General features: G+C 43.9%; 1 protein-coding gene across 1 annotated transcript in view; it reads right to left on the bottom strand.

The window, feature by feature from the left end:
* The window catches only part of LOC122793290 (anthrax toxin receptor 2-like), a 3151219-nt gene that overhangs the window by 77395 nt on the left and 3053329 nt on the right, over positions 1 to 20495 (bottom strand). Inside the window, exon 10 of the mRNA XM_044061158.1 lies at positions 459 to 539. Coding sequence (XP_043917093.1) covers positions 459 to 539 — 81 coding nt within the window. The remainder of the gene's footprint in view (positions 1 to 458; positions 540 to 20495) is intronic.

Raw genomic sequence — 20495 nt, forward strand, 5'->3', positions numbered from 1 at the left:
GCTCAAACAATACTACCGAACTGCAGCATACATAACCACAGCCCCAACATTAGACTTACAATTTTCCAGCAAAAAGGACACTGAAAAAATGTTGTTCCACTTAGTGGCACTTATACTAGTGAGCTAAAAGCAAAGCAAGCATCCAAAAACTGAATTACAGCACAGCTTTTCACCTCCATGTTATTAATTTAGTGATATTTAGCAGAGGATGAGAATAAAAATGCAAGTGATTATGTAAAGAACAAATGGAAATACAAAAAGATTAAGCAGCACATATTGAAGTGGAGCAATAATACCATCCTAAAAGCATTAAGCAGCTGAGCAGATTAATTTCTTTGGAATTATACTTAGAAAACATATTAAAAGTTCAGCAGCTCATTATGGAATATGTGCATCTTTCCAAATAACAAAAGTAAATCTATTACACTGATGCAGAAAAATGATCATACAATTCATACCTTATCACCAGCCTGTGGTCTCATTAAAGAAACTCGATCATACTGGTGCCTCATTAGTGCCCACAATGCATCCAGTCGACCCTGCAAAGGCAAAGGTATATGAGAAGTAAATGCATCCTAAGAATTTTTAGATGAGTTCAGCAAAATGGCACATGTAGCACCCGAATGCAATAACACCATACTACTGCCATGTGTGCACTAAATTTCTTTTTTTCTTAAACATGACTGTGAATTTTGGTAATGCAAAACTTATTTATGCATTACAAATTTTTGTACTGCAGGACCTAAAAAGTGAGAAATACACGTCTAAGTCAGAACAATAAGGCTGGAATGTAACACTTTATATTATAAGCTTAGCATGTCAGTGTGTAATAATAAGCTGGTTCGGCACTTGTTTGTCCCCTTTCCATACTCATTTTTCTAGGTTCCAATTAAGCTAAAATTAAAAATAACATGCACTGGGTTTAATTTTGTATAAAAATATAACTTGTTGCAACATTCAAATTAGCATAACACTGGTCAGTTCCAGAAACAAAAATATTTATATTTTTGATGTCCTTAAGCTTTCTCTTTCTTTACGGGTCCTTGGTCCTTGATGAGCTCTGGGAAGTAGTCCTGCATCCTCTATCCACTCTCTCTCAGGGAGAGCCACAAAAATTAGAAGTTATGTACCTACCATAACGTTCCATGTTAGTTGTCTTCTCTCGCCTTCTTTCTTGCTGGATGGGTTCGGAGCCGATCCTCGGCTCCGACTCGGCACTAGCTTTAGCTCGAGAACTCCTTTTACCAGCTCGAGGCAACCCTATATCCCATGATGCAAGGCGGAACTACCTCAGATCTCGTTTGGTAGCTAACTAACCCTGCTAAAGACTTATCCTAATATAATTAGGAACCATGGTTCCTAAAAGAAGTCCTCATAACAATGCTCCAGAGGAAGCAATCTAATAGGAACTCTCCAAGATCTGTCCAGGCCAGGGGGAAGGAGGGAGGGACGCAAGAAAGAAGGCAGAGAAGACAACTAACATGGAACGTTATGGTAGGTACATAACTTCTAAATGTTAAGTTGTCAATCTCGCCTTCATTCTTGCTGGATGGGACCGCCCCTAGCACCTGTATCCCGGTGGCTCAATGGAACAGACTCTTGAGAACAGTGGAACCAAAACTGGCCCTATCTCTGGAGGCCAAATCCAACTTGTAATGAGACACAAAGGTATGAGGCGTGGCCCAAGTAGCTGCTGCACAAATAGTGTCAATGGGAAGTCTATCCTGAAAGGCTACAGAAGTGGATAGACTCCTGGTCGAATGTGCTTTTGGCTTAGAAGATAGTTGTTTGCCCTTAGAGAGTACACATAGGAAATGGTGGAAGTCAACCATCTAGATAAGGTCACTTTAGATACTGGAAGACCCAACCTGTTTCCTGCATAGGAGACAAACAATTGGTCTGATTTTCTAACTTGTTTAGTCCTATGTAAGTAGTACCTGAGCTGACGGTGAACATCCAAAAATGTAGCTTCTGTTCAGCTCTGTCAGAATAGTTAGGAAAGAAAACTGGTAGATCAATAGATTGGTTAATATTGGCTTGAGATACAACCTTGGGAAGAAAGGAAGGGTTAGTTCTGAGCGAAACCCTATCCTTATGAAACACCAGATAAGGTGAACGAATACAGAGGGCCTGAATGTCAGAAACTCTTCTTGCAGAGGTAACAGCCAGCAAAAATATAGTTTTCCATGTCAACAACTTTAAAGAACACGTAGCAGACGGTTCGAAAGGGGGTAGAATTAGGGATGCCAGCATTAAGTTCAGATCCCATTGCGGAGGAGGATGTTTCACAGGCGGTTTTAGGAGAAAAACTCCTCTCAAAAAGGCTTTGCATAACTTATGAGACATGATGTTATTGTCCTGCAAGCCAACATGAAATTTGGAAATAGCAGCCATTTGTACTTTGACTGTAGATGATGACGATCCCGAATGAAAAACCTCCGCCAGGAAATCCAAAACAGAATGTATAGGAGCGTGAAAGGATCCATATTTCGGGCGTTTGCCCAAATAGAAAAACGCCGCCACTTGCTAGCATAAACAGTTCTAGTGGACGACTTTAAAGAAGACACTAAAATGTCTCTGACTGAGTCAGAAATCATTGGTAGCCTGGCTAGGAAGGAAGTGGAGCAACCAAGCAGTGAGGTTGAGAGAATGAATGGCTCGGTGCTGCTGACCCGACTGGTGGATCAAAAGATCCGAACTGGGTCCAGATGCCAGGGCTGCACCAGAAGGTGATGATGTAGAGACGGAAACCAAATTTGTCGAGGCCAATATGGAGCAATGAGGATCAATTTGGCTCTCAAAACGGTGGCTTTCTGAATGACTTGTGGAATCAATGGAAAGGGAGGAAAAGCATAAAGAAGTCCCCGAGGCCAATCCTGGGTTAGAGAGTCTCTCAAGGGTTGGCCTGGAAGAGGAAATAGTGTGAAGTAATCTGGGCACTTGCTGTTTTGAGGGGTAGCGAAAAGATCGCAACAAGGGGTGCCCCACTTCAGAAAAATCTGATCCACTACAGACTGATTGAGAGACCACTCGTGAGGCATCAGAATAGATCTGCTTAGCCTGTCCGCCAATAGGTTGGACCTGCCGGGGATGTGCGTTGCTATCAGAAACCGCTGAGAATAGATCGCCCATTGCCAAAATCTGAGAGCTTCTCGACATAAGGGATAGGACCTGGTTCCGCCCTGTTTGTTGATGTACCAGACCACGGACATGTTGTCCGTCTGTACTGCAATAGTCCCTGTGGGAAGAAAGTCGTCGAGGGCTTGCAACGTTAAAAGCACTGCTCTCATCTCCAGGACATTTATGTGCAGGTGGTATTCTATGGGTTGCCACGTCCCGTGGACCATCCTGCCCTGATAATGCCCCCCCCACCCGATCAGAGAGGCATCCGTGGTGACTGTGGCAACTGGAGGAGGGGGAACAAATGGTCGGCCCTGCTGAAGAAGAGGGGAAGATACCCACCATCGTAGATGAGCCCTGCAAGACTGTGTCACTAAGATCTCGTGTCTCATGGGCAGATCGTGGTACGACCACTGCGTGAACAACATCCACTGCAGGAGACGCATGTGGAAGCGAGCTAGTGGAAGAAGAACAATGGCTGCAGCCATTAGGCCTAGAACCTTCAAGACAAACCTGGCTTTGACCTTGTTGCTTTGTAACAGAAGCTGAACAAATTTCTGGATGTCCAGAATCCTTTGATTTGTTAGTCTGGCTAACATTTTGACGGTATCTAACTCTGCGCCTATAAAGGTGATAGATTGGCAAGGCAGCAGAGAGGATTTTTCGAAATTCACCGAAATTCCTAGACTCTTGCAAAGCTGTAAGGTGTAGTCTCTGGACCGAAGAAGCTGATCCCTGGAGGTGGCGGAGAGGAGCCAGTCGTCCAAATAAGGAAACACTTGGAATCCTCGACGTCTCAGGTGAGCTGTGAACACTGCCATGCATTTGGTGAACACTCTGGGGGCTGAAGTGAGGCCAAAAGGCAGTGCTCTGAATTGGTAATGACTGGCTCCCAGCCGAAAGCGGAGAAACCTTCTGGAGCGTCTGTGAATCTTTATGTGATAGTACGCATCCTGAAGGTCTATCGAGCACATCCAGTTGTCCTTGCCCAGAAAGGGCAGAATGGATTGCAGCATGACCATCCGGAATCTTGCCTTTTTAACAGACTTGTTTAGTCTGCTTAGGTCTAGTATTGGTCTCCAATCTCCCGTCCTTTTGGGGACCAAAAAGAATCTTGAGTAGAAGCCGGATCCTACTTGGTCTGCCGGCACTGTTTGGATGGCTCTTTTTCCCAGGAGTTTTGAAACTTCCTGTTTTGCCAAATCCCTTTGACCGGGTGAGATGTCTGGAAGGGATTGTAGAGGTACGGGAAACCTTTCGAAGGGGATTTTGTAACCCTCGGATATAATCGACTGTACCCACTTCTCTTGTGATAGGGATTGCCAGGCTACTGGGTACAGCGAAATTCTTCCCCCGACTGCCTCCAAGGGTGGACAGTCGGGCAACACCTCAGGGATGCTGAAAGGGCTTCTCAGGAAGAGGCTCCCTGTTGCCCTGGTTCTGAGGACCCCCTGCCTCTAGGGCGGCTATTATTGTTACCCCTCTGCCTCTAGGGGTAAACTGACCACGTGTGTCCGTGTAGCTCCTTGGGCTTTACGGAACCACATCTCCCCCCCCCTTCTGACCCTTGGGATATGGTCTAGAAGGAGTGGAAAACTGGACTCCAACGGCAGAAAGAGTTTTACCGTCTTGTTCACATCTGGTCAAAGTATCCTTCACCTGAGGTCCGAACAAAGCCGAACCGTCAAAGGGGTGTTGGTGAAGGACGCCTTAAAGGGGTCCGCAAAATTACACAGCCGCATCCAGGCTTGGCGACTAAGAGCAACACCTGTGCCTGCGGCCCTGCTCGCTCCATCGGCTGCATAAGATATGAGCCGCATGGAGGAGTTAGATATCGAATTCAGGATAGCTAGCTGAGAGGCAATCTTTTCCTGAGCCCCAGCAGCTGAAGGATCCTGGACTACTTCCCCCAGTTCCTTGAGAATATCTCGTTGAAGCCTGCTGAAGTGACAAAGGTAATTCAGCTTAACGCATTGCAAAGGTCGCTGAAGAAAACATCCGCTTTCCATACCTGTCCATGGTCCTAGAATCCTTATTAGGAGGATGGACAGGTACTGAAGGATCCGCCAGTTCCTTCTTAGTGGCCGCCACCACCATAGCATCCACAGAGACACCTTTGGACAGGAACTGTTTGTCCGAAGGGGCCGTGATAAATTTGGATGGTCTCCTGGGGACAGGTTCCACAGAATCTGGAGCCGCCCACGCCTTCCGAGCCACTACCTGCATGAGTGGGTCGAAAGGCGGAGACACCCAGGAGGTGGAGGGTCGGGATCCAAAGCCTCCAGGTATACCGACTCATCCTCGGAGGGGTCAATGGAGGCCAATTCCCCTCTGTTTGAGGAGCTCAAGGATGTCTGAAAATGAGACATCCTCAGAGGGGACCGTGGGGAACCCTCCGACTCATCTAAGTCGGTATCAGATGTAGTAGACTCAGGGGAGTCTGTGTGTTTCCTCTTACGCCCTCTTCCGAGGGGTTCACCTGCAGGGTCAGGAGAAACCTCGGAAGAGGAGGAAATTCCCAGTGGGGAAACCTGGGGCGATGGATCCCTGGGCCTGAGAGCAAGAGGCTGGCAAGAGGCATCTGCAGGCACTGATGAGGGAGGAGCTAGAGGGATAGACCACTGACCAGGCTCAGAGGCCAGGACACTCCTCATCACCTCAAAGGCTCCTCTCCCGGGAGACCTGAACACACCCGCCCGAAGAAACAGGAATGGTCGGCTCCAAGGAGAGAGAAGGCTCGAGGCAGATGTCGGCGCCGAGCTTACCAAAGCCGAAGCTCCGAGAGGGAGAGCGGGTCGGACAAGGGTCTGATGCCACTAGCCCCTCGGAGCCGACAGTGGAAACCCGACGACCGGATCCCTCCAAGGAAAGTCTCAAGGAGGAGATCGGAGCCGAGGATGACGGAGCTGAAGGATGTATCGGCTCCGGCATCGAAACAGTCGCTGTCCCAAGAAGCTCCGGCTCCGAACTCTGGTGTGGAGTCGGAGGAGGAATCTCAAGAATTGGGGCTGTAGCCAAAGTCTGTTGAGACGGGCTATGGAGCATTTGGGCCAGTGCCTGAGACTTCAACAGCCTGCTTACCACCCTCTCCAAATTGTGGTCAGACAGCCTGGAAGATCTCGAAGATCGGCTCCGATGGCTCCGCTCCGACAAAAGAGGAGACCCCGGAGCCGAGTGAATACTTAGTATCGAAGGGGACCGGGATCTCTTGCGGGCCGGAGCCATCGGAGCCGAAGTCCCTTGAACCCCAGATGGAGCCGAGGATCTCTGGGCTCGGATGCTGGATAAAGTGCCGGCTCCAGCCGGAGCCGACAAGGCAACAGTAGTCAGGGTATCAGAGCCGGCCGGCACCGAACCCACTACTCTGGCAGAAGAAGCATCGGCTCCAGCCGGAGCCGATATCGGCTCCGACGGAGCCGGAGCCACCGGAGGAGGCTTGGACACTGTAGCCTGAGCCTTCGGTGGCTTAAGAGGTTTTCCTGCCCCTTGCTTAGGAGGAGAACCTTCAGGTTTCAACAAACCTCGGAGGATCAGTTTGTTCCTCCTTTCCTGCAGGACTCGCTGGCTAAAGGCATGACACAACGCACAGGAGTCCTGCAGGTGCAAAGGCCCCAGGCAATACACAAGAAGTGTGACCGTCTGTCAGGGACATTTTCTGACAGCACTGGTCACACTTCTTGAAGCCTGAGACCTTGCCTTCCCTAGACATCCTAAAAGGATATACACAAACAGTCCCCACAAACACACAACTTAATCCCTACACAGACACACAGGAAGGGAATAACTTGGGGAACTAGGCCTGACTAAAACTTTCACTGAAAAAACTATTTTAAAAGTTTAAAAAGGAAGGGAATAGGGTGGGCTGTACTAAATACAGGCTAACCTAACACTGAAGGGAAATTAAACCCCTAACTAACTTTTTTCTTATTTAACAAGAAAAACTTACCTCAGCTGGCAAAGGAGACCTCTTTCGCTAAGCGGCAAACGAGATCTGAGGTAGTTCCGCCTTGCATCATGGGATATAGGGTTGCCTCGAGCTGGTAAAAGGAGTTCTTGAGCTAAAGCTAGTGCCGAGTCAGAGCCGAGGATCGGCTCCGAACCCATCCAGCAAGAATGAAGGCGAGATTGACAACTTAACATCTGAAAATAATGTCTTGCACGTTAGCACTTACTTCTCTGTATGCTCAAGTCTCATTCAGTTGCAGGGAGACTTGGTTAAATACTCCTCTCTAGCACACACCACTCTGTTGAGAATGAAAGTGTATCTAACTTTTTATTAGTTAGCCAATCCAACAGTTAGCAAGATGCAACATTACTGATTAGTCTTGTCTAACTTGACAGGACAGCATGGTTTATCTTCATGTCACACTACTCCCAAGCCACAACATCTATTTCCATCTTGACTAAAAAAGGAACCATAAACATATGTTTTAGGAAGGTGTTTACACACATTTTCATTATAATATATAATAAGTGGTGTGTGCTAGAGAGGAGTATTTAACCAAGTCTCCCTGCAACTGAATGAGACTTGAGCATACAGAGAAGTAAGTGCTAACCGTGCAAGACATTTTCAGTTTTTGCGGCTCTCCCTGAGAGAGAGTGGATAGAAGATGTAGGACTATTTCCCAGAGCTCATCAGGTCCAGCTGGTGAATCTGTGAATCTTGAGGCAATGTTACAACTGCCTCATGTACACAGACAACCCTCTCCTCCTCCCAACAAATTACAACACATGTGAGAGATGCAACCATACAGCCAAACTGGAGGCTAAGCTCTCTCAACTCAGTAATGGCATAACCAGTCAGGAGGAGAAGGAAACCACACGCACTACAATTCCAGTCTCACATAGACCTACCACGACAGCAAACCAAACACATAATCATACAAAAACATACTCGGAAACTCTAAATAAATATCTGCCTAAGCAGCAGAGACCTCCAAAGCAGACACCCAAGCAACCACTACCCCAAAACAAAACACGTGCAACACATATCTCACAAAGCCAGTGTGCCGAACAGTCACAGCCTTTAAGACTAAACAACACACCTGATACATTTGTAATAGGTGACTCTATCATCAGGCACACTGACGTCCCGCTCACCAGGCTGAACAAGGAGAGGGTCACGGTGAGCAGCCTGTCGGGCGCTAGGATCCGTCACATAACACAAGCACTCAGGTCACTCCAAGGCAAGTACAAATATGACTCAGTCATTGTCCATGCTGGTGTGAATGACCTGAGACGTACCTCCCTGGACTACATGAAAAGAGGCATAAAGGAGCTCTCTGAGCATGTAGCCCAGATTGGTATGACCCTGACCTTGAGTAGCATCTTACCCTCACCAAGAATGATGCCACAATATGAAGACAAGATGATCAATTTCAACAATTGGCTTAAGTATTGGTGTCTTTCAAAGGGGATCCAATGTCTGTCTGCCTGGGATGACATGCTCGACAAGCCACGATGCTTCGCTAGGGACGGCTTGCACCTGTCACCCCTGGGCTTTCGGATATTGGCAAAGGCTCTTGCTACCCCCATAGTGCTTTTTTTAGGCAAAGCTCAAAAGACAAACTCACCTCCATAGGTATCACAAGGGATAAGAAACTAAGAGTAATGCTACTCAGCGCCAGAAGTATAAACCTCAAGATGCATGCACTCGAAACTCTCCTTAGCATGGAGAACATCGATATCTGTGCAGTAACAGAAACCTGGCTCAGGGCTCCCGAAAGTACCCCAGCACTACCAGGTTATACCTCATACCATGCTTTTCGGCCCCAAAACTTGGACCGAACCACAAAAGGAGGGGGAGTATCGATATTCATCAAAGATACCCACACCTCCAGGTTGGTGGCAAAGCACGAAGCATCAGAGACTATCCATGTGCAACTAACAGTGGGTAAAACTGCCTTCCAGTTTATAGCCTGCTACAGACCACCCTCCCAAACCCAGGAACCCCACTAGACCTTTCTGAGAACACTGGAAAATATGAAGGTCTCTCCAAACACCATTATATTGGGCGACTTCAACTACCCAAACATAGACTGGGAGCATTACTCCAGCTACAACACCCTAGCCCAAAGGTTCCTAGAATTTATAAACTCAAATGCTATGGAACAACTTGTTACCACTCCCACAAGGGGGGAAAATATACTGGACCTGATCATCACCAACATGGGGACTCTATGCTCCAGACCAGAAGTGCATCCCTCACTGTAAGATCAGACCATAAACTAATCTCACTGGAGATTCACATCCCGACCCCACCCCCTGCCCAGAAAACCACAGTTAAAAACTTCTCTAAAGCAAATTTCACACTCCTCAAAACCGAGGTGGAATCCTTCAAAGCCCCCGGGCCTGTGGATAATACGGCCCAGACCACAAAATCCTTTATAAATGCATTCTATGAACACCTTCAGGAATGCATGGATCATGCAATCCCAAAGAAAACCAAGACCCAGTCCTCCAAAGGCAGACGTCCTGTCTGGTAGACCCCAGCCATAAACAAACTATACAATAGAAGGAGGAAGCTACTAAATGATAGAGCAAAATCCCAAAAAGGGAAGGCATCACTGATCAGTATTAGCAAAAAACTACGGGCACTCATAAAATCGTCTAAGGCCAGCTTCGAGAGAAAAATTGCACAGGACACTAAGGATAATCACAAGGCTTTCTTTAGTTATGTTAGGAACCTGGGTGGGAATTCCCAGATATGCTCAGAATTAGTCCAAAATGACAAAAAATACACCGAACCCACAGACCTTGCCAACATCCTAGCTGACAGGTTCAGCACAAACCCCCCCCCCCCAGCAAAAGGGCTAATATCTATCCCAGCAGAGTGCTGCCCACCTGACATCTCAGATGCTCAGGTAAGAGCTGCCCTCTCCAAAGCAAGAAACACAGCATCAATGGGACCAGACGGTGTCCCGGGCTGCATCCTACATGAACTCCAAGAAGAGCTAAACCCAAACCTAAAACTACTGTTCAATCTCAGCCTTACTACAGGATACATACCCAAAGAGTGGCGTACAGCAACAGTGGTCCCTCTCCACAAAGGTGGTGCCTCAACGGATCCTGGAAACTATCGCCCCATAAGTCTCACTAGCTTGGGTCTGCAAAGCTATGGAAAGGATCATCATGGACCTTATAAATAAAGATATTGGGGACCTACAGACACTGGATCCTACCCAGTTCGGCTTTGTTAAGGGCAGATCCTGCCTCTTAAACCTGGTTCATTTCTTTAAAACAGTCACCAAGGCCATTGACAAGGGGAAGGTGGTCCATATAGTCTACCTAGACCTCGCAAAAGCCTTCGATACAATACCACACTCAGGCATTATAGATAAGCTCACCAGCTTAAATATAAACCCCTATGTCACTAGACGGGTTGCAAACTGGCTCAAGGACGGAACCCACATGGTTACAATAGCTGGAGCCATGTCAGACTCCAGGCCAGTTACAAGTGGCATCCCACAAGGCTCAGTCTTGGGACCTCTCTTGTTCGGTATATATTTCTCAGAGGTAAAGGCCAACATGGAAGGACTGTGGCTGACCAAGTTCGCAGATGACTGCAAACTGGGCACCATAATAGACTCTCCAGCCGACACAAGCATCCTCCAAAAGGGCCTCATAGAAACAGACAACTGGTGCCAGAGCCATGGCCTCAAGCTAAACGCCAAAAAAGTGAATAGTCATCTCCTTTGGCAAAAACAAAGTGCCCACAAATTACCACATAGGTGGTAATCCATTAAGTACAGAAGAAGTAATTAGGGACCTGGGGACCCAAGTTGACAGCAATCTCTCATTTGACAACCACGTGGCCAAAGTGGTTAGAAAAACATTTTATATAGCCCACCTAATCATGAAGGGATTCACATCTAGATCAGGGGAGGTCATCGTGCCTCTTTGCTCATCCCTCATCAGGCCCATAATTGAGTACAATGCCCCTTTTGGGATGTACCTTACCAGACACCTGCAGCAACTGGAAAGACCCCAAAAGTACCTCACCAAGAGGATCAAGGGGCTCAAACAGATGCTGTATGCTGCCCGGTTAAAGAAACTCCAGCTCTACTCAGTGGCATACCGCCTGCTCAGAGGCGATCTGTGCCTGACGTATAAAGCCATGTCCAACCCGGAATTAATGGACATGCTGCACCTCAGAAAGTCCAAATCCCATCGAGCTACGCGCTCGAGGGACTTAAACCTCAGCACTGAAATAAATAGGACATGCTGGAGGGACAGATTCATAACCCAGAGGCTCCCTTCATTCTGGAATAAAATCCCAGTCCAGGTTAGGCAGAGTCCCTCATTGACTCTCTTCAAGAGGAATCTTGATGAGTGGATGGGAGATCGTAGGTTTACCCCGGGTATCACTTCTGTGTCACTGTTAGACAGAGGCACAGTATACTAACCTTGAAAAAGGGCATATACAAAATTAATTTAAAATGGGTGGCGAAAGCCATACACACTCTGGCTAGGCTTATAAATGCCCTAGGGCAGATAGCCTAGTATGAGCCTATGAACCTTAGCAAGATGAGAAGTATTCTCTGCAGATAAATCAAAAGGAATAGCAATCTTCTGTGTTCTCTCCAAATACGCAAGTCTCCTCACCTTCAACTTTCCTAGCTACACAGTTGGGTCTATATTACCATATCAAATGGTAATAATGCCAAATGCTCATGTGAGCGAATAGTTACAAGAACAAACTTGTGTTTTTGGGGTCACGGTACAGTGAGGACTGGAATATTTGCCCTTTCCTCACTATAGTGCGACCTCAGAGTTGGAATATATTTAGCGGGGGGTGTGGGGGGGTACAGCCAACTCACAATAGCAAGTTTGTTCTTGTGAATATTCGCTCATTTGTGCATTCAGCATTATTGCCATTCGATGTGGTAATATAGACCCTACACAGTTACCTTTTTATAGTGTAGGTTAAGGCCTCTGAGCAAGGCTGTCTCCAGTTCCAACGAGGAGCAATGCAGGCACCACTTCAATAACCTAAAAGGTGCAAGCAGGCACAACTTAACCAGTAAATGCATGAGTTTAGGACTGCTATCATCCCACATTTGTATAAGTACACAGGTAAAGATATTTAATCAAAGCTGGAGATATGCAGGACTGGTATGCAAAATGCTCTTCTCTTCTTCTTTCCTTTATATATTACAGCTGCTCAGGAGATTGCAGAGAACAGAAAAGCCCATGCTGAATATTTAAAAAGACTAAGAGAAGCAAGGGGCATGTATGCAGCACAAAAATACTTACTTTTTTAAAAGTATTGCTCTTCTATACATTAGTAACAAAATAAACATGCATATCTTAACTGTAAATTCACACATGCATACGCCAATCTGTAGCTCAAGTTAATTTTAAGAAACAATTGTAATACTGTATTCAGATGTCTGTTCAAATCCCACATACAAGAAATATATAGTGAAATATATAGTAAAATAATTTAAAAATATTAATTATTATTTTCTCAAAGATTGACCTAAATGTGATGTTTTAACATAATCTGTATTATTTGAAAAAGCATATGATTCACAATGTCTTCATGCCTGATGGGCATGGGCCTATGATGTCCCTTCCCTATCCCCAGTCATGGTATCCCCTCACCTTTGGTGTCCTTCACCATCCCTGCCTGTCTCATTTGTCTTGTGTGTTGCATACCTATGTCCTTTACCCAACATTCCTAGCTTACTGAAATAAAAAATGGGTACTTGTCCCAGAAAAAAAAAAAAAAAAAAAAAAAAAAAATATATATATATATATATATATATATATATGTATATGTATATATATATATATATATATATATATATATATATATATATATATATATATATATATATATATATATATATATATATATATATCATCCCATACATAGCTTTCTTCCCATTTCACACGTGTCTTCTCAAAACACTTGATTCTATCTAACTGGCTATATAACATGACTGTGTTATTGTCACCTATCTTAGATAAACTGACTGTCCAAATTCAGCCACTGTTGAAGAAGTGGACAGGTATGGCTCTTTCCCTATTCCCTCCTGCAAATTTTTATATTGCTTCCCATATTGTCCTTTTGTTCTTCTCCCTGCTTAACCCCCTATTTCACCACATTACTATCTACTCCATTTTTCACACTTTCACTCTGGTCAAAAAATAGAATCACACACCACACACACATAATAAATCCTTAATAAAGGCCTGCACTTTTTTGCCCACTGCATTTACATGGAGCTTGGCATCGCACACTAATGCCGAGTGACAGTGAAAGGCTCTTAATGTATTATGGCATGGTGCAGTTACCTCTGCTTAATGCTGCTTAAACTGGCTGCTCTAAAAGGACACACAGTTAAAGCACAGTAATGACACTAATATTAAATATTGACTATCATCTTTATTTGGACTGATGAATGTATAAAAATGCCAATCCATATGTGTACTGTTGACATAATTCAATTGACTGGTGTTTGCTTTTATACAGTACTTCACTGCAGTCATTCCCTCTCACATTTGCAAAAATTATCACATTTAATTCTTTAACGCCATTCTGAATACATATGTAAAAAATAGCTTGAGTTTCGAACCCTGTATTATTTTGGCTTAAAAGAAAAACACATTGCTGTTACACCTGCTGCCAAAGAGACAATTAGACAGCAGGTGTTTTTCTTACACTCATTACTGTCCAAAGTGTTGACTGCCACGCTTCTCCACTTTTTGGGTGGAGGAAGGTGAATCAATAGAATAATTATTATTTTCTCAATGAAGCAGAGACCCATGTTTGCTCTTCACTTAACTCCACACAAATGGGGAAAGCAGTACTAGCAGTCCTTCATGTCATAAGATTTCTGACACCTTTGTAATATTAACTACACTATGCATACCATACTATCTTGCTGCTATTTCTACCATAATTGATATGCATAAGTACTTCTCAAGTGCAAGTAGTAGACAGTAAATGCAAATCTTGCATGCAAAAACACTTTGTCATCATTTTCGCAAACCAGCTGCTCGGCGGTGCACTATGGAAATAGCTGATTGGCATGATTTAGTATGTTAACTGCCATGTTACTCTTCAACCCATAATAATCCATGTAAAACCACAATCAAAGGGAGGACACTTATCACTACCTGAACACATACTTACTTAGACTCAAGTGTGCCCTACACCCATGCACTTGAAAATGGATATGTCAGTACTAGTTCCTAAATGTCAACTACACTACAGAAAATGCACAACTGCATTGTAACATCATCTAAAACTTTATACTGACAACAGACATTCAGAGTGTCTTATATATGTAATACTGTGGACATCAATTCATCACAAATATGAACACAAGTACATACATGCATGCATGCTGATCATAAAATGTGTGTGTCTGTGTGTGAATGTAAGTGTGTAATGTAAACATATTGAGAAACAATTGCATACGTCTCACTTCTGATACAGGCATTCCTGACAACTTTTTGCATCTAGTTTGAGAAGTTGTCTTTTAAAGTATAACTGTACATTGTAAACATAAAAAATACATCCGCACTTTGCACACCACTTTCATAACAGGATATGTTACCCACATCATATAATGAAGATGGCATCATCTACAAAGACCGGTATGACAAGACAAAAGCGTACTTCAGGTATGGTGCAATTATTGACTACTGTGTTCTGTAGATGGGAACAAAATAATTATATGTGGGTTAACTTACCATAACAGCCTCATTATGTGTGCCTCTATGTATGTGTAAGTGTGTGTGCAACTGGAGTATGTATTTATTCAAATAATATTTAATAGACAATCTTACATCAAGATGAGACTCCACATCCATGTCAGACACTCCTCCCAACTTGATCTCCTCAGCATACAAGGATGCTATTATAGTCCATAAAGTGCGATGTGACACAATTAAAGTCATACATATATGTGGTGGCACTGCTGTTGCACTGTATGGAATTCAGCTGCCATACCTACACTGTTGTAATGTTCAAATCACGCCCAGTCTACTGCTGTGTGCATGGTTGGTGGTACATTATGGTCATTCTATGATCACTTCAATCACTTTTCATTTCACTAACACTTGGAGAACCTTTAACATAGCCCCATGCATCCAACATTACTTTTTTGCTCTGGTTACATGACATACTTCTTGCAGAGGAGTGGAGGATGTCCAAATGTCAAAGATGCCTACAAAGATCATGAAGTGGAGTCCTTCCATGAGCATCTACAAGCCATCTCCAGACAACTGTATGTATAACTGCTAATTTTGTCATGGGGTGGTGCACATGTCACATACAAAGAGAGAGGCAAGATGTAATGCAATCAAACAAATACATACATATGCACATAGCCTTACTGTCTTCCACCATATACATATAGGGAATGTAAATGCTATAATAATGTCTAGGATTTCATATGATGTTGACCATTAGCTTAGTAATGTCATATGACCCTATCAACATTTCACATGTCAATGCATGGTAGGTCTACAAGAGGGTATTACAAGCTGTGATGTGAGGTAATGTACTGATGACTGCTACTGCCATTTCATTACATGCCCCTTCCATAACAGCTGTAGAACTATGCCCGTTGAGAACTTTTGACATGGATTATGTTGTTGCAGTAAGGTATGCGTTTTTGTAATGGATCAGATCAACATTTTGCATAGTTCTCATTCAACCATTACAGTGGCACTTGCAGTATGGCGGAGGTGTGCATGTGTATACCTGCCATCATTAAATGCTCTGCGACATGCATCAATACAAACTCATACTGATTACATGGGCAAATAAGACTTGTTTTATCCACATATTGTGATACTGTGATATACACAAAAAGATCATATGATGAAACTATCAATACTGTGGTGGTCAACAGCACCATTCTGTGACTATCAGCATTTATGTCAGCAAATGTTCTGCATAAGCCACAACCAACTCATCTGTAATGTGTCCTTATGTGTTATCCGGCCACTGAAACACAGCTTTCCGATGAAACACATATAGGTATAGCTTGTGCAATTGATGTAGTTAAATGATATTGGTAGAGTTGCATGACTGTGCCTGCAGTACCTCTGTGTGGCATGTCATGCATAAACAAGGATGTATTTGGAGGTGTTGTCACAAATTATCTACTTAAGTAAAAGTGGAATGTTAAGGGGAACACACAACTAAGTGCAGAGCTGTTTGCAGATGCCAACAGCTACACACAACAGAAGAAAATAGACAATCTGTGACCTGGCAGTTTGTCTCACAGTTTACCTCCTGTTGCCACTGGTCATCAATCAAAGTATACATGCAGACATTACTTAGTTTACCTTCTCAGTTAGCCGCTCATCTGTGCCCTCTCTAAGACTAAAAACACAGGATCAATGTGCCCTGACAGCATCCCAGGTTGCCTGTATCATGACTTACAACCTGACCTAGCAGACATAGTTGGATCCCTACTTAAAGACTGCCTCCAGACAGCCTATGTTCTTGCAGAAGAGTGTACAGCAATAGGCATCCATCTGAACAAGGGGAGACCATCACCTGCTACAAATTCTTTTTCCATAGTTTATGTAAAAGATAAACTTGCTCATCTAGATTTGCAGCCAGTTCCTTTAGGCATCATATTTTTTCTGTCTGTTTTCAAAGGACATATGCATAGAGTGTGACCATGCCTAGCTGACTTTTTATATCCATCACAAGTTTGCTCTAAGGAACTAAATGTAAAATGACATTTGAATTAATTGGAAGCTGGATTTCCTTAGTCCAAACAGCATATTCTGTAGAATGCAGTTCTTTATGGAAAGAATGCACTAACAAGCTAATTGGAGTTTGCAAATTATAACGTTCATGAAGAAACATCACTTGGCCATGACATGAAAGTGAAATTTTAACTAGTTTTTAACTGCTATTTCTTACCTTTGGTCATATTTTACAGAGTCCCTCTACACACACACACACACACACACACACACACACACACACACACACACACACACACACACACACACACACACACACACACACACACATATATACAAACTTTATAGTAGCATGTGCAGATTTAGACTTGCAACAAAGAACTCTCTTCCCAGTGGCTGCCTAGGGTGGAAAAAAACTCCATCAGATTATAATACAAATTAATTTATGTCAGAGACGTACTGAAAAACTCTACTATGGTGTGATGAAGGCTCATCGAGACTCTGCTACACTTTGCTGTGAAGGAAAGGTTAGTTTTCTTTTATTTTTTGTATTTTGTATATTTTAAATACTGTAGTTTGTTTTCTTTACCTTGTGTTTTACTTGCATTCTGCTTTAACAGCATATTAAAACTTCAAAAGAGACCACAGCTCTCTCTCTCTTCTGAGTCAAGCAGAATTTTTTTCCCGCCCACTCACCCAGTTACAGTTGTCTTGTTAAATACCACTGTCTTTCTAGTTGCCTGCCTCTTATGTTAATCTGACCATATATCTCATTTCCTCTCTACTTTCACTGGCTTGTGTGAGTAATCACAAAATCAAAAACCCCTCCCCTTCAACTATTTAAATTTATTGGCCATCCTACTGTATTCCATAGTACCAGAATACAAAAGTGACCACCCCTTTTAACCCATCTTGCTGTTTTAAAAATAGTAACTCTCCACTAAACCTTAACTTTTTAATCAGGTAAAACTTAAGTTACCTACTTTCACGTCTACCTTCTCTAGTGTACACTGCAGTGTGCATTTTTTTTCATCTTACCTTTAAGCATCCCTGTGACTAGCACTTTCTCTAATACCTGCTGGAAAGCACTAAGAAGCCTTAAACAGATACAAGCACTCAACTCTCCTTGTTAATAAGGAGAAATTAACAGTAGGCACTAAACAGCCTATAATTGCAAAGTACCTTGCTAAGGTAGGTGAAAACAGCTCCCGTACTTTACAAAAAATAAAAAAGCATCAAACCAAGCATGTCCAAGGGTCAGCTTCCAGTGATTTCTGCTGTCCACCTGGTGAATCTGGGCATACTGGGGCAATGCAGCAATTGCCTCATGTACACAGACAACCCTCTCCTCCTACCACCCAGCACTACAACCTGTGAGAGATGCACTTACATAGCCAAAATGGAAGCAAAGCTCTCTCCACCCAAGATTGTGCTAGACAGTCGATGAGAAGGTTAACACCCACACTACACCTCAAGCAACACATAGCCCTTCTAAACCCACACCACAAATGCCCACATACAGCAACACTAAATCTACATATGCAGAGGCCCTTAACTGTATCCTGCCCAAGCAACAAGGACTTCTGAAGCTGAAACGCAAACAAACACTAATCACAACCAAAGTGTCACATAGTTACAACACCAGTGTGCCACCCAGCAATAGCCCCTAAGGCAAGACAATGTACCTAACACTTTAGTCATAGGTGACTCTATAGTCCAGCACACTGATGTCGCTCTCACCAGGTTGAACAAGGAGAAAGTTACAGTCAGCTGCCTGTCGGGTGCCAGGAACCGCCACATAACGCATGCACTCAAGTCACTCCACAACAAGTACAAATATGACTCTGTCATTGTCCATGTTGGAGTGAATGACTTGAGACGTACTTCCCTGGACTACATGAAAAGAGACATGGAAGAGCTCTCAGATCATATGGCCCAGGCAGGTATGACCCCAGCCCTGAGTAGCATCCTGCCTTCGCCCAGAATGATACCACAATATAAGGACAAAATGATTGACTTCAACAATTGGCTAAGCTTCTGGTGTCATTCAAAGGGGATCCAGTATCTGTCTGCCTGGGACGACATGATTGACAGACCACGATGCTTTGCCAGAGATGGTCTGCACCTGTCGCCCCTGGGATTCAGGTCACTGGCTAAGGCTCTTGCCACCCCTATAGTGCCTTTTTTAGGCAAAGTTCAAAGGACAAAACCACCACCATAACAGGTACAAGCATGCAAAATCTGAAGGTAATGCTACTCAATGTTAGAAGTCTAAACCTCAAAATGCACTCTCTCGAGGCACTCCTAAAAATGGAGAACACTGATATCTGTGCAGTAAATTAGACCTGGTTCAAGGCTCCAGAGAGCACCCCTGCAATACCAGGCTACAACTCTTACCACACTTTTCGGCCACCAAAGCAGGACCGAAACACTAAAGCTGGAGGAGTGTCAATATTCACTAAGGATATTCACACCACCAGGCTAGTTTCCCAACACAATGCATCTGAAATTCTCCAGGTGCAACTAACACTAGGTAAGACTGCAATCCAAATTGTAGCTTGCTACAGATCCCCCACCATACCCCAAGATTCTCACTACATCTTTCTAAACATACTGGAAAATATTAAGATAGAACCAAACACCCTAATACTGGGTGATTTTAACTACCCTGCCATTAAGTGGGAAAACTACTCATGTACCAACACCTTTGCCCAACGGTTCTTGAAATTCATAAATTCCAATGCCCTGGATCAACTAATCCATAGTCCCACCAGGGGCTCCAATATCCTAGACCTGGTCATTACCAACATGGGAAATCAATGCTCCCCACCTATGGTCACCCCCTTGTTAGTCAAGTCTCACCATAAGTTAATCACCCTTAACATCCACATCCCACCCCCACCCCCCAGTAAGGAAACCACCATAAAAAACTTCTCCAAAGCCAACTTCATGCTACTCAAGTCAGAAGTGACAAACTTCATGACACCAATGCAGACGGGAACTGAAAGTTCAACTGCTGAATCCTACACTAAGGCAGTGTATGAGCACATCCACTCATGCATGAATTGTGCCATCCCAAATAGAACCAAGATGCTCTCATCCAAAAAAAGGAAGCCAATCTGGTGGTCCCCTGCCATAAACAAACTTTACACCAAAAGGAAGAAACTGTTGCAGAAAAGAGGAAAATCCCAGGATGCAAAAAACGTCCTTAACAGCCTCAGTAAGAAACTGAGATCCCTCATAAAATCCTCCAAAGCTAGTTACGAAAATAAAATTGCCAAAGATTCCAAAGACAACCACAAGGCATTCTACAACTATGTCAAGAATCTAAATGGCAATGCTCAGATCTGCTCTGAGCTAAAACAGAATGGCATTAAATATACTGATCCCAAGGATATTGCCAAAATCCTGGCAGATCGATTAAGTGCAAATTTCACCCCCCTCTCACCCCCTAAATGGCCCATCTCAATACCGGAAGATTGCCAAATTCCAGTAATAACAGCCACACAGGTAAAAAACGCACTCTCCAAAGCTAAGAATACAGCATCCATGGGACCAGATGACATCCTGGGCTGTGTACTACATGAACTACAATATGAACTGGCACCTCACCTAAGTTCAAAAAACAGAGCCAGCAACAAGTGAGCCATGCAGTAAATAGTAGTTTATTATAAACTACTAAGACAACATTC

The sequence above is a fragment of the Protopterus annectens genome, chromosome 2.part0, assembly GCF_019279795.1.
Source record: "Protopterus annectens isolate FY-2018-M chromosome 2.part0, PAN1.0, whole genome shotgun sequence".
Lineage (NCBI taxonomy): Eukaryota > Metazoa > Chordata > Ceratodontiformes > Protopteridae > Protopterus > Protopterus annectens.